Raw genomic sequence first — 26,231 nt, 5'->3', positions numbered from 1 at the left:
CCTCGCCGTCGGGATCAAACATTGACTCTCTGCATTCGGGATTATATTTCGCGGGGGATTACAGCGCTGAAAGCTTAATGCCCGCGAGAGAAAAAAAAAAACGATGTGTGTGTACTCACCACGTCGATAATCTGCTGAAGCGTGATGCCGAACTTCACCTGCAGCGGCTCGCTCTCGTTCTCCACGGGCCTCTCCAGCGTATTGTAATTCGACAGGAGCTTGTTCAGCAGTGCCCTCTCGTAAGCTCCGCCGTGGGTGTCTGAGGACAAAAAGCGACATGTGATTTAATACTTGCGCTGGGAATATTCATGCGTGGCTTAGTTATATAGCATTTTTTGCTCGTTGTATAGGATTTCGTTTATGGTTGGTAAGACATCGAAAAAGCGCAAATACAGCAGCGTCATTGTCCATCCACATATATCGATCAAAAGTCAAGTAAGTCGCGGCGGTGTGGAATAATATCCTTGACCAGACAGAGCGATAGATTCACTCGGTGGAGCTCGAGCTATGCGCGAGTCCATTAGGCGAATTCTGCCGCGCCGCCGTCTTCTCAGTAGCATTCCGCGCGCGCACACACACACACACAGGGATAGTTCGCGTGCGTGTAGTCCCTCTCTACGCGCAACAGGATGACCCGATGAGTAATGGCTTCCGACGCCGCTGCTCTCTTCGATCTCTCATCCCAGGTGCGCTGCGTAATCGCGATTTTAAGTAGTAATGCCGGGATTCGGTCGGACGTACGGCTCTGTGTTTCTTTTTTCACGATCCCACCGCGATAAATCACTCCATATGCAAACGCAAGCCTTTTCCCAGCAGCAGCGGCAGCAGAGCCGCGCGCATGAATATGCAGCGCTCGCTGTTTTTGCGCACTTTGACGGGCTGATTAAGCTGCATTCTTCATGCGCGCGGAGATTTGCAACAAGTCGCGTGTCTCTCGTTCTGAATATACTTTTTACGCTCGGCGTATAATCGATGAGATAGCGACAACGTCTCGGAAGAGAAGAAAAATATGCGCGTCTCGATTGCTCGTTTAATCTTTCAATCCGGCATACTCTTTCTCTCTAGCCAACTCTCTGATCGTATAATCGAGCGACGAGGGCGGAGGAAGGAAAGATAATTAAGCAAAGACTTTAGCGAGAACTCTCGAAAAATAATTAAACGACGTAGAGCCGCGCATTAATTTGCTCGAGCCTTGCGCGGCTGTATAAGTCAGTGGCTGGTCGCCGAGAGAAAAAGACGCGGAGCTCGAGCTGGAGAAAAATTGCCTACTCCCCCAGTGGCAGCCTAGAGGAGAAAGTCGGTAACGAGGGAAAGGCAAAGGGCCGCGCGCGCGAGACTATATACTCGTCGCAGGGGGAGAGAGAACGAATCGATAAGGGCGCCACTGTGCCAGTGTGCTAGAGCGCTGCGCGCGATTCTGCGCTTCGAGCCTGTTTGTTTTGCGCTGCTCGATATATAGCTTAGCTCTGCTGCTGCTGCTGGTTTATTGTTTCGTATATATTTTTCGGCTCCCTCTGGCTCTGTGTGTTTGCGGGAGTAATTATAATATGCCGTAGCCGCGATGAATATTCCAACGCGAATAATTAATCCGAGCTGATCTATGAATAGGCGAGCGGGTTTATTGTGTCCGATCGAACGTCGAGTATGTTTCCTATTTTAAAAATATAACCATTTTCTCTCTCTCACCCCCTCTCTCTCCCTTTATCTTCTACACAGGCTTCTCCGCTCGGCATTACAGAATCATTTTTCATCCTCGAGGCTCTCTCGCGGTGCCACTCTCCGGGCGAATTAGCGTCGCGACTCGACGGCATCTGAGCATCAAAGGCGGTTGTTTTAAAAAAAGGAGACGATGCACCCGCGCTCTCTCGCGTATATCAAAAAGCCAGCGCGCTACGTACTATCGATCGATTTTTCGCCGCCGCCGCCGCCGCCGGATGAATTAGCGCCGACGATGTGCCGCTGGAATACGAAACTAGGCCCGCTCTGCGTGTGTGTATGTGTATATATAATTTATATCGGAGTTCGACCCTTCGACGTTTTTATTGCCTGGCCGTTTAATAAGAGGGAGAAAGCGGGGGGGGGGGTATATCGAGCGATCATTAATTCCCGCTGTGATAATTTTTCCTTTCCGCTTTTCTCCCGCGCGAGCGAAGAGAGCGGGAAATTTATAAAATTTATGCGATATTGACGAGCGCAGCTGTGAGTCGCTCCGTCCTAAATTACAATAAGCTTCGCTCGTTAATCAAACACCGCGGAGAGTGTAAAAATATAAATTATTATTATTCGACTTCTCGAGCAGATACGCGTGTGGGAAGCTCCGCATCGGTGTAAAATTATCCGCGTCGCATTTCGCGCGTCACCGCTTATGTTCACAATCTATATGTGTGGAAGAAAGAGGGATACAAGGCGTCACACGCGTGGGCGTCAGCTCGCAGTCTCTACGTGTGCAGATCAATGGACTCTTTCTTTCTCTCTGCTTTAATTATCGGCGATATGTAATTGTGCGGCGAGATGTGCCGGACGTGTGCGTGTAAATATAGCGCCGAGTACGTGAACGTCGGAGAAGGTTTGTTTTCTCTTTCGAACTTTGATCCGAGAGGCGGCCACGGCTATTTTTATTTCCGATCGGATATATAATAATTCTTCGATGCGATTTCTTCCCCTATGGCGTGCGTTATATAGATAAGAGAGAAAATGCGGTAATTCCGCGGGATTAATTTTTTACGATAATGCACTGCACACGTACTCCCTTTCATCCTTCGCTCTTATTAATACCGCGCGGGGTAATCCCGTTTTTCAGATCTAGAGAGAGTTACTCTCCGCCGGACGGTCTACAATAATTAATAGAATAATCTATAGAATAACAATAATTCGGTGTACGCGCCGCCATCGTCGCTAAACTATGACGGGTAAATTAACCATCTCTATACGTGTGTACGAATACGCAATTAACTCGATCGCGCGGTGATAATTTCGCGTGTCGCAAAGCGTTTTCGAGAGAGCCATCGCATCTAATCATTTTTATCGCCTCGCGAGAGAGCCTGACTCCGGATCCATTATCTTGTCGGGCTGTAGCGCACCTCCATCATCCGCGCTTTCATTCTAATTCTCGCGTGATGTATACGGGAAGGAATTTCGGTTGGAAAATCGCGGCGCGTTAAATTACACTCCTGCTCGCAGAGCTATATTGCGCGGGAGAAATCAATCGAGGAGAGGATATCAGCGAGGGGTTAGAGAGAGAGAGAGAGAGAGAGAGAGAGAGAGAGAGAGAGAGAAATTCCGGGCACAGGCTACATGTTCTTCTTCTTCTTTTACTTAAGCGGCGGTTTGTTTATTCCGCGCAGGTTCCCCGGATCCTCTCTTTCTCGCGCGGTACGCGGAATTGCTCGAGAGCGGAGAGTGAAGGAGGTTCGCTCTGTTGTTTCATGCAAATTTCGGGCCGGAGAGCGGAGAGAGAGAGAGTAAGGAGGTTGCAATCGTTTCTCGAGAGGTGTGTTGCTGTGCGCGCGCGAGGTCGTTTGTTTGAGATGCTGTTCCATGCGAAAAGTGTGTGTGTGTGTGTGTGTGACGAGAATGCTGGGGTGGAGTTGGAGAGAGGACGGCATGTTTAGGATTGACTTTCATATATTTTATAAGGTAGTTTTAACGCGAGACCTGATATTGTTGGATTCTCCGATTAGCTAGATCGCGACGTATCGAAACATGAATTAATCGAATGAAAAACGATGAATCTAAAAAAGCTCGACTCCGCATAATCAGCATAAAAGCTCGCCAGAATCAATCCATCCCAGCGGCGGTAAAATTCTCGCTCCTTTTTCTCGGCGAGAATTTCCCTCTCGCGCTCTATAGCGTACGGTAGAGAAAGAGTATAACCATCCGGTGCGCGCCGAATATATATCCTCCCCTCCTCCGCATGAAACTCCAATCAGGAATCGGCGCGCGGCCGAACTGCTGTCGCGCGTCGAATCCTCCCTATCAATCATCATTTCCATTCCGACCAGTTTTCTCTCCCCCCTCTCTCTCTCTCTCTCTCTCTCTCTCTCACTCGTACAGCAAATCGAATCAATCTCGTTATACCTCCGAAAATTGCCATAAATTTCGAGCCTCGTGTAGCATCTCCCAGGCATAATCGATGAGGACGATTAAAAAATCCCGCCGAATTACGGCTAATAATCCCGATGAAACACATTCAGCCCTTCCGCAGGCCGAAGGAGAGAGCAGCGCGCAAAAGCGTCTGATTTATCGCGCGCTCTGCGTGGCGGCGGCTATTAGCGAATTGAAATTTATTATTTGCGCGCTCGTTTATCAAGCGAGCCGCGGGCGTATCGCGCCGATAAAAATTTAATGAACGATTAGCCCGCCGAATCAAACTCTGTCCTCCGCTATTGTCCTCTCTCTCTCTCTCTCTCTCTCTCTCTCTCTCTCTCTCTCTCTCTCTCTCTCTCTCTCTCTCTCTCTCTCTCTCTCTCTCTCTCTCTCTCTATTCAACCGCGATGAGGCCTCGGAAAGACAAATTTCTCAACCACTAGATAGAGAGCAAATGGCTCGAAGGAGGAATACGCCAAGTAAGCATGACTGGATTAAAAAGAGAAAGAGACAGAGGAAAGCCGCTGGCTCGCTCTAATCGGTTTACAAATCTCGTTCCGCCAGAGAGCGAGAAGACATTCCCAAGCCCTTTTAGCTTCTGGTACACAGTTCCGCGCACACGGGATATAAATTAAGGGGATCGCCAACTTTTGCCCGCCGAATTCGTCCGGCGAGTCTAATTAGTTTACACCGCGCCCGGAAGTCCGTGTCTCACTCCGCAGAGCATCCCCGCTTTTCCGACCGCGATTAGCATCGAGAGATAGAAAGAGAGAGAGAGAGAGAGGACAATGTGGTCCGCGCAGCTATTATGGCCGACGACGACGAGAGTCGTTCGTCAAAATCCGAGGACGACGACGCCTGCACCTTTGAATTAATGGGCCGCTTGCCCGCGCGCTCCTTCCCTAATGAACGCTCGGAATATGCAATTATGATAATTTTATGAACATCCCCTAACAGTCTCTGCATGTGTGTGTGTGTGTGTGTACTCGCTCGACGTAATGAGAGCAGCCGGAGGATTTCGGCGCGCTCGCTTATTTTTGTTTATGTGTAAATTTAAACGATAATTAATAGGCACAGTTGTAGAGTAGTAGATTTCCCTCCTCGTTATATCGAATTCCACGAGTAGCATGTGTGTGTGTACTACAGTCGGAATTAATCGTCGCGCGCCGTTGAATTATTATGCAGCGCCTGCTTTTAACGGTACAGAGAACGTTAGCGCCGCACTTTGAGGATTTCAGAGGAGAGAGCGAGCTCTATATATCTCCCGTCGTCGTCGTGATTAGTCGAGCCTGCGCGAAGTCAATTTCTGGGATTAATCCGATTCAGCAGTGCCGGCTTCATTTTCCACGATTACTTTGAACCGCGCTACACACTCTGTGCGTATGTGTGTGTACGTGTTATATACCTACGTAGAACAGGTCCATTTATACGCGCACAATAACGCGGTATTATTCGGCCCTTCGATTTCCGCTCGGACTAATTAACGTCGCGAGACAAATGGACGTCGGCGGTTGAAAGGAGAACCGTCTTTTCGTCCGGTTCGATTGAACGTAGAAAAAAAACAGAGAATTCGAACTTTTCGCCGTCGCGACGCACAAAGAAAACATTTGACCCCCACACCCCGCCGCGCTCGTTTTTTCTTGTCCATGGCGTATCGGCATATTTCAGTAGGTCAGGAGGCTCGGCTGTTCGAATAAACATTATTATTACAGCAACGGAGCTGCAGCGAGAGAACAATACACGCGAAAGAGCTTTTAATTTTTATACTCGCGCAGTAAAAGCCGCTTATACGAATTAGTTCTAAGAGTACACTATAGGGCATGACTTGGAGGCGGCGGCGAGAAATAATTTTAAAGCTTCTTCGAAATTTCCCCGACTATTCTTCTCACGTATTGCGGTGAACGTAATTCGACCGTAAATACACTTCCCGATTGCAACAAGTATATACATATACGCGCGTAGCTCTCGTAAAGAGGAAAATAAACCCGAATTAGTATACCTATATACACTCCTCCTCCGTATAATATTTAGTATATACACAAAGAGCTCGAGAGAATTTTTTATCGAACTTTCGCGAACTCGTATAATACATAACGAAGACGCGCGAGTACATATCGACGATATAGTTTTACTTTTATTTTTCTTGCTGCGCACGGCCGAGTGTGCGCGTTATACGAGTTTCCGAACTCGCGTTTCGACTCTGTCTCGAGTATATAAAGAGCGATAGCGCTATATGTATATTCGGAATTTTTCCACAGCGATACGCCGTACTCTCGAGAGTTTATGAATCTTTTTCCGCTCGTCGAGAGACAAAGGAGCACGGAAAATTAGAATCAGAACGATCTCCATACATATTGCCCTCTTGGAGGCTCGGTATCGCGAGAGAGAGAGAGAGAGAGAGAGAGAGAGAGAGGGTTTTGGTCAAAGAGAGCTAGACGGCGTAAATATTCTCTTTGAGGCAATCCAGCCGGTTCGTGCGATCCTCACCTCGTGCGAATGTATACTTGTAAAATTTCGAGAGAGGCTTTTCTTTCATCTCTCGGCGTTGTTATTCAAGGTTTCTACAACGAGTAGTGGCGCATCGATGACCTCTCAAGCCCTCTCTCTCTCTCTCTCTTTCTCTTACTCGCGATAATTATACATTCGCGAGAGGTTCGCTAAAAGGCTGAATAACCATGGCGGAATAAAGGAACTACTCCAGCCTGACGCCGACTATTCAGCCGCGCGCTCGATGCAACCCTGAGCCCCAAATAATTCTCGGCCCCGCGAGAGCTCTCCCTCACCGCCGCCGCCGCCGCGAGAATCCGATCGAATTCATCGAGCATTTCAATTCATTTGCAAATCAAGTGCCAGGGACACCCGGGTTTTTCAGAGCGTTTCCTATACACGCTTTCTGCAGCGCTGCACCCTCGCACTAGCTACTCCCACCCCCGCAAAAAGCAAACTCCACGCAGTTGATCGAACGCCCACACACACATACGCAAGCATACGTAAACACACGTCGCCTGTATTTGCTTGTGTAGCATATGCAGGTAGGGAAAACCGGCGCTGCTGCAGTAGTAGCCTGTACTACTAGGTATATACGGAGGGAGAATCGCGGGGAATGTCAAACGCTATCAAGCGAATCAATGCCCTTCGCCCTACATTATTCAGTTCAATCAAATGCCGGCGCGCTCGAGGCATTCGCCTCTCTCTCTCTCTCTCTCTCTCTCTCTCTCTGTTCTCCTATTTCCATTTCTCGCTGCTCTCCAGGGTCCGAAGATTGCGGCCTCTCTCTCTCTCTCTCTCTCTCTCTCTCGCTCTCTCTCGCTCTGTCCTCGAGAGGAAATTTTTCGAACAACGAGAGCGTAATGCCTCCGCGAGAGCAAGCGGGAAAAATCAGTATAGCGAGCGTCGCTGAGTTTTTTTTTTCACGGAATGTCAAAGCGAGAGGGATGTTTTCCGATGAGTACGAGCCGGATTAGCAGCAGTTGCGTTTTTCGACGAGAGAGGATCCACACACACACACACACACACATACACATACAGATGCTGCGGAAGACGGATCTCTCCTTTAAGCGCGCGCTCACATATCGGAACTTAATGCCGCGGAAGCTTCCGATCTGCATACCTCTCGGCGAGCGCGCATAATTGATCGATCTTATATACGCGGGCGGCCGAGTGCCCGGCATACTGGGGATAGCTATACGTCCGAAGAAACCTGCATTACTTTCGTCCGTATAATCCCTCTGTTTACTCACACACACGTATAACGTAAACGTGTACAGGAGGAAGGGAAGCCGAGAGGGCGTTATCATATCGATATTCAGAACGGCCTCCTCTGACACACTTTGCCCAGCAGGAGCGTAAAGACGGCTGTGCAAACAGCAGCCTGGCATCTGTCGATATCGTTTGTCATTCTCGCCGATAAATCGCGCTCGCCTAGTCTCTGCCCCCAAAGAGCAGACTCTACGGAATCATCGCTGAATGGAAAACTCTACTACCTGCGCCTAACCAGCTGTACCCATACGGCTAATCTCTTGCTGATGTGTACGAAGATTGATGCGAAACTTTGTCGGCTCTTATTCCACACACGTCCTGCAAAATGCACGACGTACCTATATGATATAAGTGCACTCGGCGACGGAGAAATTCGGAGTCAAAGATCGCTCGGCTACTCCGCGAGGCGATTCCCGCGGACTCAAAGAGCGCCGTGTGTACACGTGCGAAATTCGCCGGGCGACCGCGCGTGCCCAGCCTTTGAGCCCGAGCTTTGTCGTTTATTTCCGCCTCGCGCGAGAGTATATAGCTGACCTACTTCAGATGCTTGCCCAGGGGCTCTCTCTTCTCGCGAAAGGGGGCGGCTTTTCAGGAATGCGCTGGCGCTCCCTTGATTGGGAGCTCCGATTCGGACTCGATGCCTTAATTATGCACGGCGAGTTAGAAGAAATTCTATGCCGCGGCCCGGTAGTTTCAAAATCATTACAGCCGCGAGCGAGTATAGGCTCTGATTCGATTGCACAATGAGCGAGGCCTACGTAGTCATTGTTCGCCAATGCAGTGGGGCTACACACACACACACACACACACACAGTCGATGGCCGACGACTGACAGGTCCATAAAGGGAGATTTTCAACGCGGCTATATACTCCTTCGGGAGATTTTCTATCTCTCATCGGCTTTTTTCGGCAGCTCGACGTTTGATGGACGTACCCTGTGCGCGAGGGAGAGCGACATTCCACTCGATCGAGTGGACGCGCCTATTGTTTTGCTATTTCGCCACTGAGAGAGAGAGTGAGAGGAGCCGTGGGTATTGTATTTTCCGACAACGCCCTACATACAGCCGGAGAAAAGCTCTCTCGGCGTCGGACTTGGAATAACCAATTACTCGGGGGGATACTTTTTTAATCATCGCGGCGCGGAACTGCAACAAAGTATCGGAGCCGCGCAGCTATATACCCCCCCGAAAGTCTCGAAGAAGAAAGAAAGCTAAAGACACGGCGAATTAAAAGTCTGCGAATCAACACGTACAGCCACAGAGAGCTTCCACAGTCGACAAACTGCTAGAGTATAATCGAATGAAACTGCGCGTGCTTTTTCTTCAGAGTCCCCCCGCGATGCTTATATACACTCGGAGGGAAGTTCCGAGGTGTGTATGCGGGGCCGCGAAGTTTTTTCATTCCTCTCGGGGCTTTGCGGCTAATCCAATGTGTGTGTCTGTGTAGGTTTCGTCGATGAGGGAAGAAAATCGACACGTCGTTTCGGCCTGGTATACACGAGGGTAGGGGGAGAGAAAAAAGAGAAGAAGAGGGAGAATTGGCTGTGAGTCGGCCGTAATTACCGGGCCGTCATTGTTCGCATGTCGACGGCAGGGCCTCTGTATATAGGCTCTCTCTCTCTCTCTCTCTCTCTCTCTCTCTCTCTCTCTCTCTCTCTCTATGTCTCCGCGAAGAGCCAATTAAATTGTCGGCGTGCGCGACCCAAAACTGCCAGGTGCGCCAAGACGACGGAAAATCGAAAGCCGATGATAGTAGCCGAGAGAGAGAGGGAGCTTTTTGCGCCCCCCGAGAGAGAGACCCGCGAATATTGCCTTTTAATTGCATCTATACACGCGGTAAGCTCAAAAATTTAAATCACCCGCCGACCAGAGACTTTTTTCTCCGCGCTCGCGTATAATTCCAGAAACGAAATTGCTCGGAGAGAGAGAGAGCTAGTTCCGCGCGAACGGAAAATTTCACAGAGAGAGAGCGAGCGCGTTCATTAGGTTCAAGAACGCGGTAAGTGCATAAAATTTCTCCCCCGGAACAAAACTCGCTTACGGCCTCGCGCGCTGCAGCTGGCCCCGCACGCGGTAACGCCACACCGGAAAGTTAAGAGGCTTATCGCCGCGCGAGTAAAAGCTATTTTGTTAAATATGCATCATGAGTGCGCTAAACGACTCGCGGAAGTTACTTGTGTCGTCGACGTTGTTAAAAAGAAGAACATCGGCTTATAATTAACTCTCCTTTCTCGAGAAGAGAACAAAACTCGGATTTACCGGCGCGTCGTCACGCGAAAACGAGAAGTTTTCCACCGCTGCGTCGTCGTTTTTTTCCTTCCTCCTTCTCCGACGAAAATCGAGGAAATCCCGGCAGTACAGCCCGTGAATCACTCGCTCGCGCCATAGCCAGAAACTCCGAGAGAGAGAGAGAGAGAGAGTCTGGACATTCCCGCCTCGTCGTCGTTATATATATATATATATATATATATATATATATATATATATATATATATATATAGCGGGGGACTATGCCGTACCATACACACGCCGGGAGAGGAGAGGCTTCCGCTCTCATGTATATATTACGAGACTAGCACTGCCGGGAAAAAACCAGCCCCTGTGCATAAAGCGCGGGGGATATCCGAGAGCGTTTTATTTGCGCGCGCTCGAATCCGGATCTCCCCCGCATATAATTTTCACCGGCGAGCGCGGGAGTGAAAACGTCGTACGTATCGCTTTGAAAAATGCTCGACACGCGTGTGTATCAATTTTGTCGCGCGTCGAGTAATATGGCTTTTTTCGAGTACACAGCGCAGAGTTCTTTTAGCGGACGGGAAATCATCGAGGGCGCTTCACGTGCACACTTTTCGAGGGGCGCAGCGCGAGCGAGAAAACAAATAGACACGCGCGCCCGCGCTCTGGATATTGTGTGTAAGAAGTGTCGTTTTGATTTTTTGTTTTCGTGGATTCTATTTGCGCGGGCCTTTAATTAATCAGCGATGCAAACCGCAATTATTTTCCGGCAAGCGGTTCTTCGATTGTTAATTTTCCGGGTACAGCGGCAATTAATTTTTACAGTAGTACAGCCCGATATCGTTCATTTCCACATATTCGCGCACGACGAGATGCAGAGCAGCGAATAATAAAATATCGCCCTCTCTCTCTCTCTCGATTGCGTAATGACGGCCGCGGCGATTATTTATCGCGAAATTATAATCCCGACTGGAAAATCAGCGCTGCGTAAACGCACTCGATGAATAATCGCGCGGCGTTAAAAATTGCAATTCTCATTATTCCGACGAGCGAATAAGCGAGTTCAACCAACGCAATATTTCACATTTTGCACGAAGAAAGAGAGAGAGAGAGAGAGAGAGAGAGAGAGAGAGAGAGAGAGAGAGAGAGTGAGAGAAGGAGCTTTGGGATGGCATTACAGCGAAGGAAACGTCGTGAGCAATTCGAAACAATAAGTTCCATTAAAAAGCGAGTGTACCGGGTGATTGTTTGCCGCGAGATAAAAAGGCTGCAACTCGATCAAAAAGCAGCGGTAGAAACGTTCTTACTTTCAATTCCAGCACTTAAGAGCCTCCTATACTCTTCCCTCTCGCGGTGTATACATTTTCTCTCGCCGGTTATTGTTCGCGCGCGAGAGTGTTGATTTCGAGTGTGTATTCTCGAGAAAGCAGCCGGTGCAGCTCGATCAAATTGAATTCCCTCGCGTTCCAGCGCGCGCGGAGGAGAAAAAGCAGGAGCTGCCCCATACATCAGCGGCGAAATCAGGCGTCCGATAATTCCGGGCGTCGAAGCGCGTCGATGAGATTTAGTGCGACGTGTGTACCACCTAGCTCTCTCACTCTTTTTTTTTTTTGTTTCCTACTCGAGTCTCTAAGAAGTTGGAATAAAAAAGAGAGGAAGAAAAAAATTAGCGGGTGCGCCGCGAGCGTCGCAGTAATATTTCAGCCCAGCGTCGTTAGTACGTCGTTGCGCAGCACGCGGCTCTATGAAATATGCAGGTGAAGCGAGTTAGGGGAGCAGCTGCCGGCCGAAACATCAACAATACATGCAGCATCCTTGACCTCCCTTCTACTGCATATCTGTGTCATGTCCGTCTTGCGCGTTCTATTCCATCTTCATTCATTTGCAGCTTTTCCCTATTCGAATTCGTGCGCGTTTATACGGAGTATCAATTAAGCTGGTACTGCACTCGACCTCAAAAATTCGCTCTTCTCCCCAGAGTTAGCGCGGCGAGGAGGTCCCTCCCCCCGCAAGTTCGAGTTCGCGAAGGATTTCGGTGGCGGCGCATAAGTCTCGGCCGCGAAGTTGGCGAACAAGAAGAGAAATATATCAGCGGATTAAGGCCCGGCCATTGGGAGAGGGAGAGGGAGAGAGAGAGAGAGTCATGCGCGCGTCTCGGGGTGTAAAAGTGCCTTATGAATATCCATGTGACGACGAGAATGGATACGTATCATTTCTTATTTGCGATTCGCCTATAGCTGTATCTGCGTGAAATATACGCTACTCGCATGTATGATGAAAGGAGAAACTTTGCTCGTCGAAAATTCAGTTTCGCCTCGTAAAATTGCAGCGAGCGAGATGATCGTAAAAAAAGAACTACTCTGGCTTTTCAGGGGAAACAATGCCGCGGGGAAGAGAAGCGAGAGCCTATACATATAGCAAACTCGCGGCGAGGCTAATCCCGTCGTCGTTTCGTAATGCCGATTTCAACGTGCGGCCATTTTTCCCTCTAATTCGCAGGCGCTCGGCGCGCGAGCACCGCTTTGTTGCGGAGCGAAGCTTCGGGGGTATTGTTCGCGTATAACGAGTGCGGTGTGTGCTACCGCTGCAGCTGAGGGGTTATCATCTTGTAGAGAGATGCTGGTGTAATCTCGTGATATCTTTGGATACAATGCCGTGTCTTGATTTTGAGAGGAATTTGTTGAAAAATCGCGACGATAAATTCCTCGGAAAAGTTTCTTACGTATTTGATTCGTCCATTATGCTCGTTTCTGAAGAACCGTGTCGTATACACGCGGCGTATCATTATGACATTGAGAAGAGTCCCGAGTTCTGAGCGGTGTTCTTGGTAAAGGGATCCCCTTGGAACTTCGCACAATGGTACACACGCAGTCGTGTGCCGTAGTTCCGTTCCGCGGAGCGAGATTTTCTTGTTCGCGCAAAAACTGCATAACCGTATAACAAAAAGCCATCCATCCCGTGGAAAAAAGGGCCGATTCGAGATCCACGCTATTTTTTACGAATCTCTCACCCATCGACGTGTGTCACCCACTGCAGCCCTCCCTATACACACAGCCTAATCTATCTCTGGTGATCGATCGAAATCGATTACTTGGAAATAAACATCAACACCTAGTATCGGATCAGCGCCAACTGAAAGACATACATCAGCGTATAGCAGCACCTCAGCGAGCGGAAAGACGGATATCTCGGAGTATCAAGTTAACTCTGGCATGGCAGCAAGCCAAGTCCAATTGATCGCTTGTTTACATACACGCTGCGCAGCACCTTATCCAAGACGGTCTTTTTCTTCCGCAGCAAGTTTCCTTCCAGCACCTCCAGCGACAACAAAGACGATAACTCGGCCAGACTCACTCACTCTCTCTCTCTCTCTCTCTCTCTCTCTCTCTCTCTCTCTCTCTCTCTCCTCGCTCACGCACAATACACACACGCGTCACTGTGTTTCAGCACAATGCACACGCCTGCGGTTAATCCCATTATATACCTGCAACTTCAATCTAGGCCTCTCTCTCCGCGGCTGGAGTAATTGCTGCTACTGTGCTCCTCCCAACTTGGCTTATGTCTACCTTGCATCTAACGCTGTTAAACGTTCTATCTCTCTGTGCGTCTATAAACCGCGCTTGTTTCGCTAAATTTTTCCGCGGAAGCTCTTACGGGACGCAAAGCGCGGGAGAATTCAAATCCGCGCGCGACTGCATTATTCAGACTCCGTTCTCTCCTTCTCTTTCCCTTTGTGGCGTGTGTGTGAAGACGACGACGCGGAAATCCCGGGGTGCTCTTCCTTCCTCTCTACTCCGCAAAAAGCATCTGCAGCGCAGGTGGAAGGAGGAGAAAATTGGTTGATAATGCAGTGTACACACGAGAGAGCGGCTACGTTGACTTTTCAATTTGCGCCATCAGGAGCCACCGCGAGTGTATAAGTTCTTGTTTACAAAGCTCGAGAGAGAGAGCAGTGCACCGCTGTACATTTGATTATGATGATTATGTACATGCGGCGACGGCCCCTCTCTTTACCTCTGTCGTTAAGCTTGCGGCATTATACGCAAGCTATTTAATTGTGGCTTCGAAAGCGTCGAATCGTTGAATTTAAACGCGCCCGTGTATAAGTACGAGGCCGAGTTTCTTCGCCCACTCGTTTTTTTTTTTCGTCGTCGACTCTCGAGCTGCTAATGTGTTTTGCGCACAGCGTCGTCTCCAACTTGCAGCAGCGCCTATACTCTTTGATGAGGTAACTTCTCGACGCCGGCGTCTTAGCGTCAACTTAGTTAATGAGGAAATTTTGATCGATGAACTCGCTTTCACAGCGTCGCGAACCTTTTGAAATTCGGAGCGACGCGTGTCCCCGGCGCAGCTTTCTCGAAAAAGGAAAATTTTTAATGACGAGAATATGAGACGACGGCGGGATTCGAGTTAAGCACACGGTGTGAATTTCTTTTCGCTACGACCTACATATTTTTTCTTTACGCAGCGACAGACCCCCCGACAATTTTTCCTTATCCGTATCACCCGCTGAAGCTCATTTTTCTCGCGGCGTCCCTGCGATGGCTCTCCCCCTATGTACAGCGCGCAATTTGCAGAAATAATATATACTCGAGCTAGGTGAGCAACACGTCGAGAACAGGATTTCAATCGAGCCTATACATCGATTTCGACACAAACCGAACGAGACGCCAGCCGTTCTCGCGATTAAGCGGTTACAGTACACTCGGCCCTCTATTAGCATGTAAAGTGCCGCCTCGAAATCTCGTTAGAGCTCTAGCCAATGCGGCTCAAACACCGCACAGCTACTGCTACTTGTGTATTACATGTTTTTTTTTCCCCTGTGCGAATAACACCGCAGCAGCTTATCTGTCCGAGAAAAAAATGGCCGAAATCCAAAAAAAAAAGGAGAGGCGAGCCGCATAACGCGCCACAAGTGTCGGCTCGATATAACGTCGCACGTGCCGTCCTTTCTCTCTCTCTCTCTCTCTCTCTCTCTCTCTCCTCGCTCGCGAGCGTATAAAGGGGCTGTATCACGTCGAGACTTTAAATCCAGTACACAGACGAATTTAATCGGATGGAGAAGGAAAGTGGCCTCGTTACGCTTTGCAACCTTGAGAAATCCATCCCGACAGTCCGTCGAATAAACAGAAAAAAAGCCATGGCTCGAAAGAAAAAGAAAGTCTCCCCCTTTACTCTCCCCCTTATAGCAGCTAATATTTCACGTCCGAGGATTACTCGGGAGCTAAAGAGAAAAGGGAGAAAGAGAGAGAGTGACGAGGGGTTCGATTCGACCGGGTGGCCCACTGCTGCTGCGTTTAGTCCCTGGACGGTCGCCATAGCAACAGGCTGCCGGCGCGACCCCCGAAAATTTCCACCACCCTCCTGTACACACTTACGCTGCGGCGGCGGCGGCAGCTCCTTCTGTCTCTCTTTCTCTTTCTCCGGGGGAGAGCTGCTGCCGCTGCTCCCGAGTTTTTTCCTACCCGACGACGACAAAGTCCCGTTCGATCCGAGAGCAGCTCGAGAGAGAGAGAGAGAGAGAGAGAGAGAGAGAGAGAGAGAGAGAGAGAGAGAGAGAGAGAGAGAGAGAGAGAGAGAGAGAGAGAGAGAGAGAGTGAGCTCCATCGACCTTTGCCTTTCTTTTCCCTGGGACACACGCGGCACGGACGCAAGCTTTTTCTCTCTCTCTTGCTTTCCAGAGAGAAAGGAGAGAGACAGAGGCGAAATTAATTGTGAAGCGATATCGATCGTTCTCCGCGCCTTTGTAACTCACGCGTGTACAGGCTCTCTCGTTAATAATACATGCGCGCGCGACACGCCCACGAGAGGAATCCGTGGAGATATCTGTTCGATCACTGTCACGCAGCTCCGCGACGGCGTTTATTGAATTTCAAACTTTTCAACGTTGCCTCTATAGCTGTATAGTACACAAGGGGCTGTGTATATGATATGAGATACACGTCAAACGACCTGACGCACTGTCTAAGTAGAAACTGCCGGGTTTAGTCAGACGACGTCTGGAGATTACTCTCCCCGCGCGCGCGCGTGTGTGTGTGTGTCAGACGCATTTCTGCGACTCTCGGAAGTGTTCCTTCGCTTCTCTGTGCATGTGTGTGTGTGTGTCTAAGGACACGATGATTACATATTATATACGCGATGTATCGCGCTAAGGGTAAACAAAATCGCGCGAGTGTAACTGATCCGAGTAAAACAGGGTGCAACTCGCTCGGCTATTATACCCGTCGATCGTGTGTACACTGGATCGCGTTACGGCTGTAACGCTATGCGGGCTAATTGCCGCTCCGCTGAATAGACAAGCAAACAGGCGTGTACATACAGGGAGTGGATTTTTACATCGCCGGGAAGTTTCGCCGTATCAATCAATCGACGCAGGACTGCGGATAAGTCTCGGCTATTTAAAAGCCGAGCGATAGAGAAGCACACGGAGAGATGGAATAAATCTCTATCCGCGCGTATACCTCTCGTCGTCGTCCTATTGCTAACCCAAGGCGGCGAAGATAATATTCCTCTTTTTTTCTCTCTCTCTCAGCGGCGGCGGTTGCCATAGCGACTGCCGGCAACGCCGCGGCCTTGTCATCGTCTTCCGCGATCCTTTCTCTCTCGCTCTGTTTTTCTATAGCAGCGGCCGGGATTACGTCGATGGTAATTGGAAGAATTTTTTTCCCTCCGATCGATTCTCCCGCGCTGAATCTCGTCCTCGCAAACACTACAGGTAGACGGCACGGCACAAATCTACACCTGCTCGAGGCAGTAAGTTACACGCGGAGCGATTCCCTTGGGCGGCCGGTATCGTCGGTTCAAGCTCGAACGGTTCTCGCGTAGCGTTGACGCGCGGACTCTCGCCGCCTTGTCTCGCTCGTCACGGGCCAACGCCTCGCAATGCGACGGATTTCGATTCTTCCTTTATACGTTTCCAGCATTGTTTAATACACAGAACACACACACACACACACACACACAAACACATAGTATACACGGCCTCGGACTTTTCTATATCTGTACCGAGTAGCTGCTATAAGGTACACGCGATATCGAGTGCTGCAATTGACACAGGTCGGATTCGAAGAGATAAAGCAGGACGGCTCGAGAGAGGGAATCTCAAGTGCCGCCTGAAACTCTCGAGTGCGCTACTCGAGCTACTGCAGGCGCTCTGCTTCGCTGTTTTCAAAATATTCGAATATATATATATATATATATATATATATATATATATATATATATATATATATATATGTATGTATGTATGCCTGGAGCAGAAGCTACTGCCGAGAGTTTATTTCTGATGATTGATTTATCGGATAGCGCGAAAGTTCGTTAATGCAGTATCGCGCTATCTCTTTCTCTCTTTCTCTCTCCATTGCGCATAAATTCAATTCCAGCCGTGCGCGCATTATACAAAGAAACGTTCTCTCTTTGGCCTATCTTTAATTGAATCTCGACGCTTCGGAAGAACGAGAGAGACAACGGGAAAAAAGAGTATAAATTACGCACGGAATAACATCGACGAGAATCAGGACCTTGAGTGCTACATCGTAACATCTTTCGAGTCAGTGGTATAGGCATAGGTATGTAGCCCCCTCGCGGCTCTTTTGTCCGATCCCTCGTCGTTCATTAACGTTTTTCTCGCCTCGGTTTAAAAATACACCGGCAGATCGATAGCGCGAGCGCGCGTACCTTTGACAAGAACGTCGAGATAGAAAGAGAGAGAGAGAGAGAGAGAGAGAGAGAGAGAGAGAGAGAGAAAGAGAAAGAGAGAAGAGAGAACGAGTAGTTAAACCCCTTCAAGGGTTTTTTCGTCTCGGACTCGCGGCTCTCCGCAGCGATTCCGAGCGGGATTACAGGCCGCGATTTCCAGACTACTCGAAAATAGAAGCTTCAAAGACGTACGTTCCCTCACATATAACACACTTCACTCTTTATCATGCCAAGGTCAACGGACAATGGAACTATGAATAAAAAATAAACTAGAGGACGGCTCTCTATATTTAGCGGAGTATCTACCGGCGCCTTCGCACCGTGCGGTGTGCATTATATCGAGCCGCGCAAGTCCGAGAGAACGAAACAACGAGTGCGTGTCCTCGTAAATTACGAAATGATTCGCTGCTCGTAAAAGCCCGCGTCGTCGTCATCGTCATCATCGACGATCGACACACACATCCTCGGCGCTCGTTATAAGCTTCGCTCGGGGACTGCACTGCCGCGCGACCTGTTGACCACCGGGAGATAGAGCGTCGCTACGGCGTATCGGAAACGAGCGCTGTTTACCGTATAAACGCCGAAATTAATGGACAGAGACGCGGGGATTACTCGCTGCGATGATTATTACGACGCATTACGAATTTTATCGTTATCGCTGTCTCTCGAGGAAACGTGCCGGGGACGTGTAAACGCTCGAATAAAAATTCCGCCCGACGATTTAAGGACTGTAACGCTGCTGGTGAGCTCCCGAAAAAGGAGTATAGCTCTGCGCGCGCGTGTGTGTGTATATCCCTATATAAAAAAGTCATGACCGGATGAAGTGAAGCCAAGAATGCGTCAATATGATTGGTTCATGTAGTGCGCATGCGTCAAAAGTATCGTTAGAATTTTTTGATTTGTTTTTGATTTCTAAAATTGATTCTAATATTAAAAAGTTGGCGACGAAACCGCGGCAATTTTGAAATTTATATGAGCGCGAAATGAATTATATATTGTAAAGTTTGATATATTTCCGTGATAGAAAACAAATATTAAAAATATCAATCAAGTATTTATATTCCATTTACTAAGTTAATGAAATTATAGTCTACTACAGTGCGCTGCGCGCACTGCGCCAAGTCTAGTGTGTATATATATATATGTATATATATATATATATATAACACAGACTCGACGACGACGAGCGCTGATGTACAGAGCGCGATAAATCCGCATTTACGAGCCGTTTGATGGTCGGCCGCCCGCAGCGCGTAATCGTAATCGAGCGGGAAAACGCGGCTCGTATATCCCCGCCGGCGGCTTATGATTGGGTCTTGTCCTGAGCCCTTTTTCATACCTACGTAATCTCACACGAACAACCGTTAATGCAAGTAAAACACGCGCGTCGGACTTCTTTTCAAAGAATCGCATCGAATTTTCACAAGACAGCTGCAAGATACATACTGCAGGCGATTGATGGTTCGAGAAGAGCGACGCGTATTTTCAATTCGTCTTCGGCGAGATTACGCGCCGCCGCCGCGAGAGGAATCGCTTTTTAATTCGCGAGCGCAGTGATAAATTCGATCTGGTCGTCGTATGCGCGCGCGCGAGTGAGAATTTCAGCCTCTATTTGTTTTCGCAGTCGTGCAGCACTTCGATGGCCAGCAGCAGCAGCAGCAGCGGCTTCCGAAGTTATTAAACTTTCAGCTCTCTCTTTCTCTCTCGCTATACACCGGCGAAAGTTCGCCGTCTTTTTTTCCCTCCTGCCCGAGCGATAAAAGCCCTTTCGCGTTGACACGCCGCTTTGTTTTTAACTTTATGAGAGTTGAGAGAGAGATTTTTTTTCAACCGGTAGTTCGGCATTCTTTTGAGCGCTCGCGCGCGCGCGCGTTTTTGTTTACCTTTAAAAAAGTCTTTTCTCTGCCCTGCTCGTTTTTTTTTTTCGAAAAAGCGTGTAGGACGAAAAATGTTCCACGGCGAAGTTCCTTTCTCTCTCTAGAAACACAATTATACACGCTATAGTCTTCGAGGGGCTATAGTCGCGGGCTCAAGTTCGAACTCTCCGCTGCTGTAATTGATTAAGTTTCGGCCCGGCGCGTTCGGCCCTTGGAGTTGTTAATAAAACCGAACTTTCCGCCGCACGAGCGCTCGCGCAAGCCCCTCCTTCCGCTGCGCCTTAATCTCGTGGAAATAATTCAGCAGGAGAGGGAGGAAAAATGTTAATCACACCCCGAGAGAAGAATAATACCGGCTAATAAACTCTAAGAAAGTACAGTACGGAGCTCGATTTTGGGAAGAAGTGTCGAAAGTCGCTCGGCACAGCTCTGTGATATACGTATACACAGTAGCGGGTGGCGAGGAAAAAAGCAGCGCAGATTAACCGGAGGCCAGGTAATTAAGCGACTAATTTCAGGCCTTTAATGGCCCGGCGTCCGCTCATTATATGCGCGCGCGCGGCCGCATTTAGAAAAGCTTCTGCTGCGAATGAAAGCTGCTGCCGCCGCCGCTTTCGCTGCAGCATTGAAAGGCTGTAGGTACTCGCCGGCGCTTTTACGACGACGAAAAATCTCTCTCTCTCTCTCTCTCGCTCACTTGCGTACCGGATTTGCGCCGCCGACGCCGAGTGGGTAGCTCGAGTTTCGGCTCTTTCTCTCTGCGCCGCTGGGTAACGACGTTTACCCCCGCGATTATGAGCTACTGTGTTCTTCGCTTTGACATCGCTGCGGTCTACGAGAGAAAGAGAGAAAAAATGATGGAGTGTGCGAAAGTCGTTACATTATTTTTTTCAATTTTCACAGCCCGTATAAAATGCATTAAAAAGCTTCGATTAATCGCGCGCATCTGTCCACACTCCGGCTTTTTCCGTACATATCGTTTAGCCATAAAGGCATACATAAGGCGGATTATCTTCATTCCCGTCAACGACGGCGCCGGCGGTTGACCGAATAAACAGCTGCGCGCAAAGCGATAAACGGAATTTCCAAGTCTTATCGAGAGCACATCCCAGCGCTATAGGAATCGAGGCCGTGTACGCATACACATAAACCGCGAGAGCGCAATGACACAGATGCTAAACTTCAAAGGATTAATAGTTCGCTTAAGAATTCAAAGTCGCTCGCGTATGTTTGTACATGCGCCGTGTATACTCGGCTATCTCCCGGAACAGATATATACATACATATACGTATACAGGATACTTTGCGTCGTAAAGCTCGCTGACGCCGCAAAAACGCGAATACACGCAAACGACGTCGCGTTTTATCCCGTACGCTTGTGATATACAGCTAATCGTTTCCTGCACGCGAGACGTAACAATAATTGAAGGGGAAAAAATCGCCGTTATAATAATAAACAATCAGCAATGCAAAGCATCGAAGCCTCGCGCGCGCGATTCATAAGCGCGGAATTTAAATACACGCCAACAGCAGGGAGCGCAGCAGCAGAAGCAGCAGCAGCTTTTAAGAATATCATGAATATGCAGACGCTGCGCAAAATAAATGAACGCCGTGCGAGAGAGCAGCTTGCACCGAGAGGCAGAGGAAGCTGCATACTTCCTGGCGCTATTTTTTTCGGACGAGAGCTCGGCCGAGAAAATTTCAGCCAAAGCCGCTGGTCATTAAGAACCTTTCAAGAGAGTTTCAATTTCATTAAGAACTTCTTCCTCGCTCTCGCGACGTGATAAATTCCTGACACAGCGCGAGCGCGCATAAGCATCGCGACGCGGCTGAAAAACTTAACGCGCGTCTTAACGCTCTCAATTAAATAAACAGCAAACAACAACTAGGTGCACATAATGTATACAGACTTTGTGTATAATAGAGACGGAGCATCGCCGAGAGCGCAAACATTCATTATATAGGCGTTACATATAGGTGCGAATTATAAACAGATGTGTCAAACTATCGCCTAGCGCAATCAATAATCCAACTGCCGGGTGTCCCGAGTTTTACAGAGTATCAATCATCCCCTATACAACGACTACTGTATATCCCACACTCTCTATACGTATACGGCTCTCTCCTCTATATCCAGCCTCTCTCTCTCTCTCTCTCTCTCTCTCTCTCTCTCTCTCTCTCTCTCCCGCACAGCTCGAAGAATGAAAAAGCCTGTGTGCTGCGCTGGCATCAGAGCAACGGAGCTTTTTCGACCTTCGGCGCTGCGCACGCGCGCGCGGGCTGACCCACTTCGATCCAGGCTCTCTTTCTCTCGCGCAGATGCGCGCGCTGAACCCTCCACGATGTAACAGGTATTTACTATCGGCGCTGTGTGCATCTATATACACGCGAGAGACTGGATGAAAAGCTCGACGACACGTGTAACTCTCGCCGTCGCGTACCAGCTTCTCATACGTCGACGTTCGATCTCGCGAGGAGAGTTTTACACAGCTAAGCTCGCGACGATTACTATATGCGTCTTTATATCGAATTCTTAAATTCACGCCCGGCTGGCTTAATAAAACCTCTGCCGGAGCTTTCTAGCGAGGGCGTTTATTTCTGCGCCGCTGCGCGGCCGTTCACGCCTCGATTGCCGTTCAAGCTCTCCTCCGCGGTGGCTCGCCTTTTTTATATGTACTCCAGAGAGAGTTGAGTGTGCGGCGAGAAATTCTACGCGCGGGTTTATCTCTACACTTGCGCGACTCGTTTACGGCGCGTCGATTTCTTTTACCAGCTTTGCTCGCGCAGCGGGTGTTTAGCCCGCATTGTTCGCCGCTGAAAACTTCTCCGTGCACACACACACACACACATATACACACATACACACAGTATAATCAGGCCTAACTGGCTTATAAAGCGCTGTGTACAGAGGCCGCACAGCTGCGGTTCGGAGCTCGGCGTAAAACAGACGTAAGATGAGCGATGGATGGAGAGGGAGAGAGAGAGAGAGAGCCTCGGCTGAACTCGCACGAGCGCCGTTGTATTCGTAAATATACCCAGCGGAGAGTATTACCAAGACGCTATCGCTCATTTCACCCGTTCTCTCGCGCATTAGAGCCGTATCGCGTTTTGAAGTTTCCTCTTCCGCGCGCTACAGCAGCGTTACAGCGGCGAGTTTATCGATAAATAAACAAGTAGGTCGCATCGCCCGCGGTTCCGATGAATTATCTCTCTCGTTCTCTTAAGGTCTCTTCGCTGAACTTTTAAAGAGCCACCGCGGCGGACAAGATGATCGTGATTTATTTCGCGGAAATAAATTACCCGCCAAGAGAGAGAGAGAGAGAGAGAGAGAGAGAGAGAGAGAGAGAGAGAGAGAGAGAGAGAGAGAGAATTGACGCGTCGAATTTACGAGCGCATAAACGCGAGGAAGAAGAAGACGGCGAAGAAGCTATAACAATCGATACCGTCGCAACAATTACCCCCGGGAAGAGAGAGCGGGAGAAAGAACGTGTTTACCCATCGTGTCGCTGCCGCCGCTGCTGCTCTGGGGTAGTAGGGCAAAATCAATGCCCGAGGCTGGCAGAGAGATGAGAGAGAGAGAGAGAGAGAGAGGAGAAGGACCGAGTCTCCATGCAAGAGAGTGAAGGGTCGGCTTTGAACTTTGACACGCGCGCGCAGGCGCGAGCAGCTGCCGCGAAATCGCCGAGACGCCGCGCGAGAAGTTTCGAGAGAGTGTTGTGAGATAAACGCACTTTTAATCAGGTACATTTCTTCAGAGAAATCATCTCTTTGACGAAGGGAGTCATCTTCGAGATGAGAAAAAAGACACTGTAAGGCTCGAATCTACATGCCGTCCGGCGAGGAGTAAATTCGCCGGGCGCGCAAGCCGAGGTATAAACATCAGCGGCTAAGCCCGGGGAGAGAGAGAGAGAGAGAGAGAGTCTTATACGAGCGGCTCAGCGGGGTAAGGTCAGTCGAAATCCTCCGAGAGAAGAAGAAGCTGCTGCGGTACAGCCGCGTAGTAAACAAGCGGGCGAATCGCTATACGCTAGGTATATATACACTTCAGCCGAGAGGAACGAACGATCAATCATTCGAGCCTCGTCTTTTAATTAAAGCCCCCGCTAAAAAGCTCGTCGAAAATTCGTCGTCGTCGTCCCCCCGATCGTAAATTATCGCAGCTTGCGTCCTCTACGTACACATCGCCACACGCAGTAGCCTCGACGAGCGATATATAGACTCTCCCTCCGGCGAAGCACTCTATTTCACCCCGGAGCGACGTACTACGTGCCGGCGCTATCTCTCTCTCTCTCTCTCTCTCTCTCTCTCTCTCTCTCCTTATACAGTAGGTCACCTGCTACATGCGCATGCAGCTTTATAAGAGGCCTCACTCTCTCTCTCTCTCTCTCTCTCTCTCTCTCTCTCTCTCTGCCTGTTTTACGTGTGTAAATTACGTGCGTGTGCGGCGCGCGAGTCTCCAACGTGTGTGTGTGTGTGTGTGTGGTGTACACAGTGAGAGCGATTGCCGGCTACTCGAATCACGAGAGAGCTTACGGCTCGTAGATAAACACTGTGTCGTCGTTGGCGGGTTTTCGATGTACAGCGCCTGCCGAAGTATCGATTCTGCCTCTTGTCAACCGCAACATCTCTTCTGTGTCTAGCCTCTTCGTATTTTTTCAGCACTTCAGCCGGCTTTTTTCACTCTTGCTTCTTATCGCCGTTGGCCTTTATTTACTATACGTGTATATAGGAGCGAGAGGAAGATAGAGAGAGAGAGGGAGAGAGAGAGAGAGAGAGAGAGCGAGAGAGCGCGGTAGCGATTTTTCCTCGAGACACGCGAGGTCAGCTTATATACACTCGCTGTAACTGAATAAACCTCGGGAGAGAACAACGGCCACGTGAAATTGTCTGAAGGGTAATTAGAGCCTGGCCCCGGGGCCTAATTATAACGGAGGAAGAAAAAGGAGCAAGAAGAAGAAGAAGACGAGCCATTGTCGCTCTCCTTCGGCTTCGAGTCCAAGGTAAAGTTCGTCGAATCCTCGACGTGTATTATTGTACCTGCTGCTGCTGCTGCAGCGAGGCAATCAACTTACGTCTACTGCTCGGTTGTACGAGAAAACTCACCTGAAACACACAAAGGAAAGAACGTCCAATTAGTATACACAGAGTATCATATCGCACACCTGCTACGTTATACACACATTATGCGCGATAAATCATATATAGCTAGCGACTCGTACATTTCCCATCACACACACACACGCGAGGCGATTTAACGATCGCACATAGACGCGAAATCCCCGAGTACAAAGACGCGGTTAAGCCGCGAAAGCGTCGCCGGAAAAGTTAACGAGGCGCGAAGTTGGTCAACTGCACGGCGCGCACTGTTTGCACCCCGGGTGTATTTTATCGCTCTTGTATATATATATATATATATATATATATATATATATATATATATATATAGTGTACAGTCCAGCGACCTGCAACTCTGATAGATCGAGCGAATTTCTTTTTTTTCTCCGGAAGCTTGTACACGCGCGCGGAGAGATTTACGCGGAAGCGCCTGATTTCGGGGGATAAAATCACGCCGCGCCTTCTGGGACAATATTGACGCTATGGCTGATGTAGCTGAGAAACGAGAGAAGAACGATGAATTAACGAAGCCGTCAAATATTAGCTCTTCCTTATACTCTAGGTTATATGCGCTGCTGCGCTTATACGAAGCTGTATTGTCACGGTTTTCCTTAATTACAACGACGAACGGGATTTTGATCGAGCGTTTGAAATTTCACCAGCATACGAGTATAGCAGTGCGGAAGCGCACAGCGGCAACTTGGCCATATTCGAAAGGAAATATCCCGGACCGGTACATATAAGCTAGCTCGGAAATAGCCGGGCTGCTGTTTGCTTCGTAAATAGAGACTTGGCCAGTGGATTTTTTGCGGAGAAACGCTTTTCGGAGCTCGCGCCAGATGGACATGGACCGAATCTCTCTCTGTTTGCCCGGGAAAATTGAAACTCGGATTTCGGCGCTTTCTTCCTCGGCGCACACAGGGATTAGTCGTCGTCGATCGAATTTAATCCCGCACGTACGAGCTCGCGCGTGTGTGTTTATACGGCTTATTTTTTTCCCCCGTCAATGCGAATCATGCGCGCGAACGTACAACGCACACACACACACACACAGAGGCATAGGATAACGAAGAGAAGCGCTTTAAGCTCGTCAAAGGTCGATTCAACTAATTAGCCCATAACGCGTTAATTATACAATTAATTAATTAAATTCGCCGATCGGCGCGCGGGGGAGTACGCGCGCCAGCCTCGCCGTGTCACGTCAAGCGCAGCGATTACCAATAATCGGAGCCGACTCTAAAGCTCTCTCTCTATCTCGCGTTCTCTACACACGTATATAAAACACGCAGAAAAGCTCCGAGCTATATCAGCGGGACGCGAACAAACAAGCGTAAACTCGTCGGCCGGTGCTTTTTTCGCGCGACAAGGAAAAATTAGCCACTTGATAACGGCGTCGAGCAGAGCAAGAGAGAGAAAGAGAGAGAATAAGAGCACAGAGCCTTGTAGAGGCGGCAAGATGAAC

At 49.2% G+C, this 26,231-nt stretch overlaps 1 protein-coding gene across 10 annotated transcripts in view; it reads right to left on the bottom strand.

Annotated features, from left to right (window-relative positions):
• Positions 1 to 26,231, bottom strand: part of LOC100116683 (nicotinic acetylcholine receptor alpha 6 subunit) — a 121,546-nt gene that overhangs the window by 82,140 nt on the left and 13,175 nt on the right. For all 10 annotated transcript variants that reach the window (XM_031922198.1, XM_031922197.2, XM_031922201.1 and 7 more), the window contains one exon: positions 120 to 259. In XM_031922198.1, the coding sequence (XP_031778058.1) occupies positions 120 to 259 (140 nt within the window). The remainder of the gene's footprint in view (positions 1 to 119; positions 260 to 26,231) is intronic.

The sequence above is a fragment of the Nasonia vitripennis genome, chromosome 1 (genome assembly GCF_009193385.2).
Source record: "Nasonia vitripennis strain AsymCx chromosome 1, Nvit_psr_1.1, whole genome shotgun sequence".
In the NCBI taxonomy this organism is placed as follows: Eukaryota; Metazoa; Arthropoda; class Insecta; order Hymenoptera; family Pteromalidae; genus Nasonia; species Nasonia vitripennis.
Note: the sequence above shows the minus strand (reverse complement) of the source record. Positions and strands in the feature narration are given on the sequence as shown.